Raw genomic sequence first — 13,740 nt, forward strand, 5'->3', positions numbered from 1 at the left:
AAATTTTTATTTGCTATGGAATTATGTCACATATATGCACGTACTGTTTACATGCTGCTTGCTATACTAAAATGAGCAACAAGATGTAATTTATTTTCCTTTACCTTTACTTTATTTCCTTTGATATCAAAGTGAAATTGCACAATTATTCAATAGCAAATGGAGAAACTATTTGACAGGTTGTAAATTTAATTTTCGCCTAAGTTTAGAATGCAAGTATTTCTTTCTTATTATTGTGAAAACGTGATAATTGCATTATTGTAGAATAATAACCTCAGAAGCTTTTTATAATCACCTGAATTATTAAGCATGAACCAAGGGCCCAATTAATGTCTATGTTATATCTTTGTTTATTTGACTTTTCCTATGTCTAACTTTTTTGTTCAGCACCTACAAATAATTTTGAAGACAATTAAGTAAATGGACCATAATGCACCCATACTGATAGGCCAGCTTACTTCATGTGTCACATTAGAAGCCAAATTCCATGTAACTGGTAACCAAGTTTTGTTACAGAATACTTGTAATAAATTGTAATAAATTTAAACAAAATTTATTAACAAATATATATATATATACTGACAATTTCACAGGATCAATCACTCCCCTTGGTAAGTGTTCTTCCAACAAAAGAACGCCATATAAACTCCCATCTTAGCATACCACAAGATATCATGCTGATTAGGAGCAAGCATAAGCACTAGTTGAACACCTAGTACAACTCATACAAGTTTTGACGATTAGGTTTTAGATCTTCTGTCCACTTATATATTCACTTCCAAATCAAAATCACTGACCCAAACGAATTTGTCTTTAGTGTCTAACCTGGACCCAAACTTAACAAGGATCATTTTGAATGTCAAACAAATTTTCCTGAAACCAGTAGGAAGAAATTCAGTCACAAAACCAGTGGCCTTTCGTGTCAATCAGCACAAGAGCAATCCTTAGATTAACACATGCAAAATTCCTCTGAATGCTAAACCTGCGGGCAGTTTCCTGTCAACCAGTACAAGATAGCAATCCTTTGAAAGATAAACAGTCCACATTGCATTAAAATCGGTAACCATGACCAAGCCCTGCATATTTAACGTTGTCAGAGCTTCAGGAGCAAGAGCAAAACAACAGTACAGCATCCAACTAAAACTAACTTGCAATCTGAAACATTGTCACAAATGAGTTGAGAACAGATACAAAACGGCAATGTATCAATTTCAGCAATCTCAGGCAGAACTGTTGCGAAGGGATCACAACAACCCATTCACATCTATGTTCAGCAAGTGCAAACCTCAAAAGCATAAACTGCCCTGAAGAGTCAACCATGTGTCCAAAACAGTATTACCTATTAGATGAAAAGAAAAACGAGACCTGAGATGCAGCCTCAGCGAGTTCTGACACTCGATTCATGGTTAATGGTTTCAGCAAATATATTAATCTCACAAGCATGGGCCCTCTAAAAGGGGAACAAAAACATTTTTAAGGTTCTGAAGAAACCAGAGGGACTGACAATAATCACGGATAACGATCATAGGAAGATGGGCGGCCACCTCTGCTGGGACGGTCATATGGGCCAGGTCTGTCCCTGTAACTACCCTCATAGCGTACTGGTCCGCCACTGCCATACCTGTCTCCACCAGCACCACCCCTTGGTCCAACATCTCTATCATAGGCTCTCTCCTTGCCATATCCATTTGAAGGGTAGCGATCAGGCCCTCCATACCTATCACCTGAATAACGGTCACCACCACCACCAGAAGGATATCGATCATTGCCATAGCGATCACGCCCGCCACCATACTTACTGTCCCTGCTGTCCACACGATCTCGGTCTCCATAACGGCCCCCATCATAGCGATCATCTATATACCGATCTCCATACCGATCACCATAACGATCTCCTCCAAAGTGATCCCCGCGTGCACCACCTCCACCACCACCACCACCACCACCATACCTAGGGCGAGAAGGGAATTTACCGCCACTGCCTCCACCTGCAGATGGGCATTCACGAGCCCAGTGACCTGTGCGCCCACACTTGAAGCAGTCAGAACGTCCAGGTGGTGGCGGTGGTGGTGGTGGTGGCCCATCTCCACGGTAACTTCTGCCTCCTGATGAGTAACCACCTCCACCACTGCCACCTCCGCCGCCACCACCACCACCACTGCCATATCCATAGCCACTATCATCAGAACCTACCTTTGGCTGGGCCTTGTTCACTGAAATGATACGACCACCCAGTTCCTGGCCATGCATTTCGTTGATGGCACGGTCCATTCCACGTTGATCTGCAAAGGTTACAAACCCAAATCCACGGGGGCGTCCACTGTTCCTCTCCAGCATAATCTACAGAAAATATAACACAAAAGCACCAAGGCCATTTAATAAGTTGCATGGAATATATCGAACACAATGTGCTCTGTTAGCATAGTTCAGTCTAAGGACAAGAACATGAGTTTATATCATCAAATTTAAAACAGCATCCAATAGCAAATATAAAAATTAACCGCAGATCTTGGCATTTGATTATCCAAGAGGAAATTAAAAATTGAGATGCCATAAAGAATCTGTCTCTAAAACTCTACTATTTCTAAATTCACGGGAAAAAATTAAGTATGACATATATAAACCACCTAATGGTGGTCTGAAAGAGAAGCCTCTCAGACCATCAAGAACAATTTCGACAATCAGAAAATAGTACTGTAAAATGTACACCAAAACCAATCAGAGCAAAAGTTATCTGGTTTAAAGTCTGCTAGATATTAATAGAAAAGACTTCTATCCCAACAGAAAGGGATTCAAAGGAATAATTTCTCTCAAATACAATGTAATAAAAAAAGAAATCTGCAATTCTCAGCAGAAATAGATCCACGAAAACTGCACACTGCTCAACTTAAGGCCCTTTATTCTTAATTTCATGAGGAAAGTAAAGTAAATCCTAAAATAACACATTTGGTGTTTGATAAACTAAAGGCAAGCCCATTTCAAAAAGTAAATACTTCATTGGAGAAAGATAATTCATATAAAAATGCTCAATAATGTCATTTTATTAAATTACTTACCCAAGATAAGATTGAAGCAACTTCCATTATCCTCTAAACAAAGATCCCAGTAGATATTAGACAAGCATCACCCTCAGATATCTAAACAGCACTAAAATTCTAGGGGATTGCCAATTCCCAGTGTATAGACAGACCATTTGAGTGGGCATATCATCCATATAAGTTCAACACAACAAAGTAGACCTTATCATCCAGGAGGATAACATAAAATCAGAAAAGATACTGCTTTACAGACCCTCACATACATACAGATTCTCAAGCAAGGCTTCACATCCAAACTACCAGGATCACACCACCACTAGAACCCATAACATTTCCAAATTCTTAAAACACCAGCTGGCCCTTACCCATGTTGGATACTTTCAATTTGTAAATGTCATGAAAAACTCAGTTCATAAGCCACCAAATTCATCACCAGTGTTTCCAATCTAGCAAACCAATTCTTCTTCAACCGATCCGATTATATGCATCATGATAACTCAAACTTGTCAAAGGAAATCACCGCATGTGCTTCAGGTGGTGACCACATATACAGGCATTAATAATTTAAATACATCTCTTATCTGTGACAGTAAAGCTCTCATCAACACACAAATGTTCCATAGCAACTAAGATTTTCAAGGATCAATAAATTCCCATCAGCAAAGGAACTGCTGGTTGTTACAGTTGGCTCAGCACTAATCATGCAACTAAGTAGGCATAAATGAAGTTGCTACAAATTCCAAAATTCAAACACTTCAGGCAGATCTTCTCAAACACACCGATGAAGACCATAATGCCAATATCTCTTAGTCATTCATACACTGAAGAATATGTACCCTAAGCCAGGAAGTTACTAACTCAACTTTAACGCAGATGGTAAACACCAAAATTCATCACCATTGACTTTCACAGTACAGATGTAATGCATACAAACAAGAAGGCCATGTGCTTCTCGCAAACATAGCTACCAAGTTCTCAGGTAAGGGAACAGTTATTTCCTAATAATAAGTTGATGAAATTAGAAAAACCAAAATACAGTAAGATTACAACTGACAAAGATCTGATACAAGCATTAGTCTGTTCAATCTTAAGATCAGTCATCAACCAATAACAGCAGATATAATGTGCGCAGCATTTTTCCAGAGCAAGGGTAGGAAACAAGTCAAAATGGATATCACTTATTGAACTAAAAATATTTTATTAAGCAGCCATCAGGATAACTTTGAATTGAACAAATCACTGATTTTATCAACCAAGAAAGCCTTGTATAAGCACCCATTAGTTATAATCCAACTACTTTAACCCTTATTGTTATTTTAGGCTAACATAATCTAAATTATGAATATAACAGTCTTATCTGTGCAGAATCCAGAACAAGCAAATTATCAGCTTAAAAGATATGTATGTCATTCTCATATATGTGATAACAAATCTAAAATCCATACTATGAAGGTCAACAAACAGTCCAAAAACTTCTGTCTCGCCTGTCCTTTCATGTTGAAACCCAGAAGCCAAACAAAACCTACAAAATGATGGCATAAAGCTGAAGTGACATTTAACCATATTTTCCACAGATCTTGGCACTTCCTCTGGCAGAAATTCATATTCTGATGATACCAATTCCTTATTACCCACAACAGTCAATCTCAAGTAACCTTATCCACAGTAACATGCCTCCTGCTCTGTAAGACAACTCAATAGATTTATTTCAGGCCTCCAGAACAGAAAGGTGGAATTTAAGGCGAACTACACAAAGTGAAAACATCAAATTCAGCCTGATATTGTACCTAAATGAAAACACAGGCAAACAGAGCACCATTAAAGATGAACTAGCATTCTTGTACCAACAACCTTTGGTGACAGAATACAGTCAGCAGATGCCTCCAGAAACTACAGAGCTCACTGAAATTAAGTGTATCTTGTCAAAAAAGACAGCTCATGAAATTGCCATCTGCAAACTAGTGGTGATCTTACTGTGATAGTGCTGCAGAACAGCCAGGCACAAAGTGTCACAAAACCAGAAGGATCAGAACACTGTTTCAACAAGCTGTGACATTTAGTTAACTGTATGTGATAATCAGAAAACAGCATCTTACTTTTCATTGCTTTACTGCCAGCATATGTTGGATAAACAGACAACCCTGTTCTCACAATTAAACTGGTGGACAAAAGGCTTCCAGGTATTAAGCAGTTTCATAAAACAAATCGATTACCCAGAACCATCACATGTTTTCGGAGAAGTAAACAAGTAACTTAATGGCCATCTCTTGCAAAATGATTCACTGCTGAGAAACACTGGCAAATGACAAAGGGTCTACCATTCCATCAACCAAAGAACTAGCCACAAGTAGAATGTTTCATATCCAGTATATTTGGAGCCAACAGCCCAAAATAATGATAGCCATATCAAATTAAAGTACTCACAAGAAAACATTAGAGGATCAATAAGAAAATTGATAACACAGATAAAAGGATAACAAAAAAGATGAACAAAATAAATAACTAACACCTGACGAAACTAAAAAAAATCAACCAATCGAAGTTAGTTCTTTCACCAATTGTAGATACTATCATGATGCCACTAAAATCATTTTACCTCTTCCAGAAATTGACATGACCATGCACATTATTTAAGCATGCCCACTGCTTACCACATTAAGCATGCAATATCCTTGCTAAAGATCATACTCTTTTAAATATTATATAACAAAGAGCATAACATAGTACAAACATGTGTATAACAGCTTCCACAAAATCTTTAAAAAAACAAAAAGCATACAGTATACCACTTCTAATGATGGATGAGATGATTGGATTCTCCTATCTAAAATAGTACGCAACATTTCAAATGAAGTATATTTTTTTAATGAACAGTACAATAGACACTAATAAGATGAAATAAATCAATAAATATTATCTGAAATTCGGAAACAATAGAATTTCCACTTACATGTCCAATTGTAACTTAAGACCTATGCACTAGGTTGTACTTATGATTTCTTACATATAAAGTTTCTTCCAAAATTTCAGTTAACATTTTCAATTATATGTTTTAAGTGGTTATAAAACAAAATAAAGCAATAATATACATTCACTATCATAGGAATAATTTATAATCACTTAAAACGTATTACTACTACACATCATTTTTTAAATTGCATGACAGGCAACTTCACCAAATCTGAAATGCCTATAAAAAGTCCATGCATAGATCAAGATCAATGACCACTTATTAGTCTCAAGTTAAGTCTAAATAAAATTATTTCCTCACCATAAGTCATGCATTTGAAAAGAGTTAACGGTTGGATGATTGATAGAGATTTTTATTGCTTTAAAACTATGTATAAGCACAGATTGAAGACTTGATTTACCAGAAGACTGTCTTTACAGCGAATAAAATAGGATTTAGCATGCTAGGGCCATAGTAAGAGAACAAAGGAAAAAAAATCACAAAAATCCATGGAAATTTTCATAAACCACATTTCTAAAGAATAAAATCCGTAACAATTCTAAACTTTATGATGGCGTCCGAATCCCCACAATGAAACGAATGAAAATTCACTGATTTTACCGATTATATAAACGTCGTTCATACCACACCCAATTAGAAAACAAAACTCACGAATCACTAAAGAAAAAAAAAAGTTTAAAAAGGAACATATATAAAAGATCAAAGAGTTCATAAATCTAAAGCCCAAGATTTGCAGATCAAAAACAAGCAACAAAAAGTACAGAGAACTCCAAAACAAAATATAAGATCCATTAAAATAAATAACCCAAACAAACCACATCTTCTCTAACAAAATTTGACCACATGGAACAAAAAACACAAAATGGAGATTGAAACCCACAGATTGAGCTTATACCTGAGCCTCAAGAACCTTGCCGAAGCGGCTGAAGGCGTCCTCGAGGTGACGCTCCGTGGTGGCCCAAGACAGCCCCCCGACAAAGATTCGCATCTCCTCCTTCCCAGCCATCTACGGAAAACCCCTAATGGGAGAAGAACAGGGACGAAGAGAGAGAGAAGTGGAGGAAAACCACTAACCCTAACCCTAATCCGAAGGAAGGACGAGGACCTCGAAACTCTTGACGGCGGTGACGGTATGCTAGGGTTTGTATATAAAAATCACGGTAGGTATTGAGGTTTACACATATATCCCGGTAAAATCGAGTAATTATTTCGTTATAACTTGTAGTAATTTGTTTTTGTTCCAAACAAACATTTATTTGAGGTTGATTAAATTGTGATTTAATTAGTTTCATTATTTTGAATATATATATATATATATATTTATATTTATCCCCCAAAAACTTTCATTCTTAAACTTTTATTTTGAAGAAAACATTTGATGATTTTTGGTTAACTAACAAGTCACATCATGATTCTATCATCTAAAGTCCGTTTTCCTTTTAAAACTTTCATTCATAAACATTAATTTTGAAAAAAACATTTAGTAAATTTTTATTAGCCAACATGTCAAATCGTGAGTCTATCTTCTAAAGACTTTTCTCCCTTCATGGTAGTTTTTACGTAGCTAACATGTCACAGCTTGACTGACCTTGCGAAAAGGACATTCTTTCCTTCCATTGTCACTGTAGTAACACTTCAGTGAACTGAAACAGTGTTGTTTGTTTTTAATATGTAAAAAAGTCGGTATTTTGCTTTATTAGTGTGTAAAATATGTTTGTCACTGTAGCAACAGTGATTTTACTGTTGCAAAACTTTGGGATCCCATGGTTTTATGGCCATGATTTTATGAGTAGTTTTGTAAAGTGTCATGTCAATTATGTCATGAATTATGTCATGATATTATTGATTGCTTAGGGGTGAAGTCATGGAGCCAATATAAGGCCCCTTAGTTTGTAAAGTGTAGGCATCCCTATCCCCATTACTTCCCCACATCCCTCATATAACATCCCTATCCAATGAAATAAAGGAGTCCTCTCTTTTTGTGAATACATCTCTCTATCTCTCTCTCTCTCTCTTTATGCATCTCTCTCCTCCTACTACTTCTCATCTTAGTTACCTTCCCCCCTAACCTTTACTTCACCAGGATGACTCATCCGAGTAAGTTGAAAGGCATCCCCAACGTCCTCATCGTCGTTCCCGTCGTGACAGAGGTGTGGATCTAGTGGTATCAGAGCTATAGTTACTTTCCTCAACTACGGCGGCTACAAGGTAATATTTATCATGCAGGGGTAAAACCCTTAACGGGGTCCCCAACATGTAGATAGTAAATTTTGTCTTTGTATTATAGCTTTATTAATCCATAAATTTTTATAAAAAATCCAAAAAATGAGTTTTCTGTAAAAAAAAATGGGATTTGATTTCTTTAAAAAAGAAAAGTTGAACTTAAAATGAATCTTTTATGTGAAAAAGAGTTGATCTAACTAATATAAGGAGTAAAACAAACTGGAGAACACCAAAAAGTACCCGTCAATGAGAAGGACATGAGGTCCATTAAGGGGAAAAAGAGTGTAGAGGTAAGTTTAAACTCTGAAAGTTGGAAAATGTTAACTCTCACATATGAAAAGATAATCATTGTGTTTGCAAAAAATTACTCTTCTAAGTAATTATGCAAATTGGAACACTCAGGCTTTGGAAACTAGAAACTCTACAAGGGTGGCCGAGTACCGCAGATAGGGAAAGGTTAGTACACTCTAAGATGGTAAGGTTAAAGGAGCCGACAGAGAATGTTCATGGTGAAAAGAAGATAATTTTTCAAAAAATCCATAAAAATTAAAAAACCAACAAAAACCAAAAACAAATTTTACTTTCAATAAATATGGATCAAGTAAAGTTATTTGCCAAGTTTTAACTTCTATCATATTACATGTTGTGGATCTTGTTGTTGCATAAGAATTTTCTTATATTCTTCCACTCGTTAAAGTTATTTTCTGCAAGTAGATTTAATTTCTGCAAAGAAGAAGTAGATTATATTTTCTGCAAATCTTATAATCTAAATTATATTGCAAAAAACATAAAAAATAAATTTTATTGCAAAAATATAAAAAATCAAGAAAACAAAATAATATTAAATCCAAAAGAAAATTAAAACCAACAATCAGAAAATAGAAATCAACAATATCAACAAAATATCAATGAAATCAAAATATCAACAAATAAAATAAACATCAATGGATCAAATCATTAAAGAAGTAATAGAAAAATAATTATAATACAAGTAATAAGTATCATAATAATAATATCTTTCTTAATTAACAATATAATGACATTAAGAAATATAAACATCTTAAAATGAAAAATATTCATAAAAAAGAAATAAAAATAATATCTGAAGTATTAAAGGTATTAAAGTTAGCAATACAAATTATAGAAGAAATTATATTAAAAAAATCACAAAAACAAAAATGGATGTAAAAATGGATTTAATTATTAATAAATTAAATAATCTTGAAACACAATTATTAAAATTAGAAACCATCTTATCCAATCTAGATTATGTAAAAAATAGTATAAAAGAAAAAGAAAACCATAAAAATAAAATAGATAACTTATGTAAATAGATCAGAATAAGAAAAAGAACAATTAAAAAATTGGAAATTAAAATTATTACAAGAATTTGATAAAATAGAAATAAATTATGTCTAATTCAGAAAATTCAAAAGATAAAACTATAGTAAAAAGCATAGACAATATTAGAAGATTCTCCATCCTAAATCATATAAAATATACAAATCAAATTAATAAACATCATAAAAGAAAAGAACACATACAATTGAAGAACAACAAGATAAATTAAGAAATATGAATATTAAATTAATCCCTGGAGAAGAATTATATAAATTTGGAATATTTGAATTAAAAACAAAAATATATGAACATTATGATAAAATAGAAATATGTTGCACAAGTAATGATAAACAAATCATATTAAAACTAATAACAGTAGAATCATATAATAAAATAATATCATCAGGCTATACATTAATCCATTTAGGTTTAATAATGTTAGGAGTAATAAGATTACACAGAAAAGGATTAGGAACAAGAGTTTTAGTAAGTTTAGTAGATATAAGACAAATTAAAAATATGACAAAAGCAACAATAGAATCCATGAAAGTAGATATGAATTGTGATCATCCAGAAATAAATGACCCCAGATTTCTTAGTTTCATTAGAAACATTCTATAAATATATAAAATTGATAATAAATTCAAAAGGATACACCATGATATCAAATGCAGCAAATCTAATAATAACACAAACATTCACAGGACAATTAACAAATAGTAGTATAATTAAATATATCTTAACACCTAAAAAAGTAAAATCATTTTTAGAAAATCAATGATTAAAAGGAATAGAAGGAAAAACTTATTCATCAGAAGTATTATAAGAAAGTGAATGGAATATACAACCTATAGACATTTCAACAACATCAAGTAGACCCACTAATGCAGAATTTTATAAAAACAATGATGGAAGTACTAGTATAAGAATGATAGATTATAAAATTAAAAGTATAAAAATAGAAGAACTCCAAGAATAGAATGGACTTAATAAATATAACAGATCTAGAGTTAATTGAAATACAACTGAAACCATTAAGAAAATATTTAGGCAGTATAAACACCAACATAACCGATCAAATAAAACAAAGAAAAGCAATTTGGTTAATATGTGTCAGAGATTATGTAACAATGAAAAAAGCATATCAACAAAATTCAGAAACATTAGTAGAGTTTAAAACAGTACATTATGATAATCAAGAAAATTGGATATGGAAAATAAAATATATACCAAGAGGAGAATTATATCCATTAGAACATCAACAAAGAGCAAATAGATTAAATAAATGGAAAATATCATTAGAAGAACAATCTATTGAAAGTTGTTATACATGAAAAACTTAATAGATTCAACAGATATAACCCTAATAGACAATTTAATAGATGACTTAATGAAATATACATTAAGAAGAAATAAAAATTTAAAAGAAGAATTAAAAGCTAGACAATGTCTTTGGCTAAAAGGAGTTAAAAGATATATAAATTTAAGAGATCAAATTTATTATCAAGCAGAATCATCAATAGAAGTAAAAATTAAAACAAAAAAAAAAAGATGCAAATGGTAAATCTATTTGGAAACCTACAAAAATAAAATATAAAGATTTTCATCAAGATGAATATTTAAAAGATCAAAATAGATTATGGAATTATAGATCAAGATTAAGAAATGAATATGATTCCATAAATATTTGTTATGTTTAAAAAATAAATAAAATGAACAAATAAACATATAATTTGGATATAAATCCAAAATTTTATTAGAACAATATAATCAAATTGAAAATTTTGAAAAATGCACACATGAATTTGAACCATTTAAAATAAATTATAAAACAAAATGTGATAAATGTTATAAATATCATATAACAAAACATAGAATAACATGTTTAAAATGTGATATGTCTTTATGTAGAAAATGTGTATTCGATCTTTATAATTTTACATTTGAAGAACAAAAGATAGAAAAACCATATAAGAAATTTTACCAAGAAAAAGAAATAATAGAACAATTACTAAAAAGAATAAAAACCTTAGAAGAAGAAATTAATGATCTAAAAGAAAAATTAAAAACTGAAAAAGAGAAACAAGAAAAAGGAAAAAGGTATAATTAATCAAGAACATGTATTAGATAATGGCTAAGAAAAGAAAATTAGATAAAGAAAATGCTATAGAATTAGAAGCTATGATAAAAGAATTCAAAGAATTCAAAGACAAAATAATACTGAAATATCACATAACTCATTCTAGAAGTAAAATTGTAGATTTATTACAAAATACAATAGATTTAATTGCAAAAAGAAGAAGAAGGATGAAAGGAGAAGATAATGAAATAAAAGAGAAAAAATTAACAATGTTACAAAAAATTACAAAGATGGAAAAAGAAATAAAAACAATTCAAGATACTATAAAACAATGAGAAATGGACAACTACTTAAGGCAATAAGAACAAATGATCTTTCCATCTCCACAACAAGAAATAAATTTATGTCCATCACCCTCTTTAAATCTAGGCATAAAAGCTTCACAACCAACTGAAACTCCATTATTCTTATCTCTTTGGGAAACATGTAATTTGAACATTACCCCATAGTTTGTCCATTCGCATTAGAGAAATTGTGACTGCAAAACCAGCAGGTTCATTCACGTTTTCTTTAATTGTGGGAACTATGTAACCAAGTTCCAAAAAAGAAACATAATAAACAAAGGTTTGTTCATTTGAATAATAAGAGTTGTGGCTACAAAACCAGTAGGCCCATATGCGTCTCTTGTTATGGTGAAAACCCGGTTATCTTCAAACCTTAAAAACATGCAGAGCATGTAAATTTATTTAAACTAACAAGTTTATTTTTTGCAGAAATGGCAGGAAAAAATTTCTATAACTAACCATCTTCGCATGAACCTTAATTAAACCTTCCAATATTTCCTCCAACCTCCACCTTAAAATTTAGAACACAAGCCAACTTAAACCTGTTACAGCAAGTCATTCTTGATAACCTTTGGGCCAATAAACACAACCCAAAAACTCTCATCTCCTTATTTCACTCCTTTAGCAAAATATTTCCATTAGAAAAATAAAAAAAATCCAAAATCCACATCATTTACCATTACCAGAAACACCTAGTGCAAAATTCTCTTTGAAACCCCAAACACTTGACTACATGGTAGAACAAGAAAAGAAAATCAAAATATTGGAAGTTGAAATATCTCAAAAGAATGAAGAAATAATCAAGATACAAGCTCAACTCCAAGAAGTTAGAAAAGAAGCTAAAGATATGAAGAAAATTATGATTAAAGAAAGAAGTTAAAGAATGGAAAAGTTTGAATTATTCCCTGAGACAATCGAAGAAGAAAAATAACTCATCTTCAAGAAAGTGATGGCATCACAATATGGCCAGTTCATCTCTGAGCAAGAAGTACAAAGACAACTTTGTAAAAGAAGAAATCCTTCCAACAGGATTTGCAATAGCAGAAAATGTGTTCAGAGAGCTAGCATACAAAGATATTGGATGTCTATGTGAAGAAGGATTCACTACAGTAAAATGTTCCTTAGATATGTCTCAGTGGCTAGATCAAGAAATCAAAGGCGTCCAGATAAAAGCCATCAACCTCTTCAAACATGGTTACCTATACAGAATAATGCTGACAAGTTCGGAGCAAGCAAATTTTTTAAATGACTATTGGAAGCTAATTCATCTTCTACACAAGTTCTTCAAAGCTCTTGGACCACAAATTGATGGGTATGTAAATTTAGAATTAAATTCAATCCCTCCTTGTTATGATGAAGTCTATCCCGATTAAGCAAGGCATCATATCAAGATCACTCTTCTTCGCCATCATAAGACTGAATAGGAAAGGATAACTCCTATCAGACTAAAAGACATTATTATTCCAGGAGATATCAAAAGACAAATGAAGTTATGGCGAGCATGTACAATCTCCATTGATTGGAAGAGAACTTGTCCCACAATTGCTGATAACCAAAGATGCTAAATGGTGGTGGAAACAAAAGTTATGAAGGTATATATTGACCAGTGCATGTTCCCTATGTACTGCCCTTTCCCAAATCTAATTTCACAAATGCCAGTCACTGAACTCCACATGAAGAAAGCTTACTCATGGGCAAGAAAGTATCGTTTTGGAGATTATTCAAGATTAAGTATACCAGCAG

General features: G+C 32.7%; 1 protein-coding gene across 2 annotated transcripts; it reads right to left on the reverse strand.

Annotated features, from left to right (window-relative positions):
- Positions 1-1,125: 1,125 nt before the first annotated feature.
- Positions 1,126-7,157, reverse strand: LOC120276818 (glycine-rich RNA-binding protein RZ1C-like). 2 transcript variants are annotated; one of them, XM_039283534.1, is made up of 3 exons: positions 5,135-6,898; positions 3,057-5,022; positions 1,126-2,340 (listed from the first exon to the last, which is right to left on the reverse strand). In XM_039283534.1, exons 2-3 carry the CDS (start codon positions 3,081-3,083, stop codon positions 1,510-1,512), a joined length of 858 nt encoding a protein of 285 aa, XP_039139468.1. In that variant the 5' UTR covers positions 3,084-5,022; positions 5,135-6,898; the 3' UTR covers positions 1,126-1,509. The 2 variants fall into 2 exon arrangements, with proteins under 2 accessions (XP_039139468.1, XP_039139467.1); XM_039283533.1 differs by lacking the exons at positions 3,057-5,022; positions 5,135-6,898 and adding an exon at positions 6,905-7,157.
- Between the last annotated feature and the right edge of the window lie 6,583 nt (positions 7,158-13,740).

The sequence above is a fragment of the Dioscorea cayenensis genome, chromosome 15 (assembly GCF_009730915.1).
Source record: "Dioscorea cayenensis subsp. rotundata cultivar TDr96_F1 chromosome 15, TDr96_F1_v2_PseudoChromosome.rev07_lg8_w22 25.fasta, whole genome shotgun sequence".
Classification (NCBI taxonomy): Eukaryota; Viridiplantae; Streptophyta; class Magnoliopsida; order Dioscoreales; family Dioscoreaceae; genus Dioscorea; species Dioscorea cayenensis.

Coding starts and splice junctions, on each gene's coding strand:
- LOC120276818 (XM_039283533.1), bottom strand. CDS start 7,015: ATGGCTGGGAAGGAGGAGATGCGAATCTTTGTCGGGGGGCTGTCTTGG. Junction 2,341..6,904: donor GCAAGGTTCTTGAGGCTCAG/GTATAAGCTCAA, acceptor TATTTTCTGTAG/ATTATGCTGGAGAGGAACAG.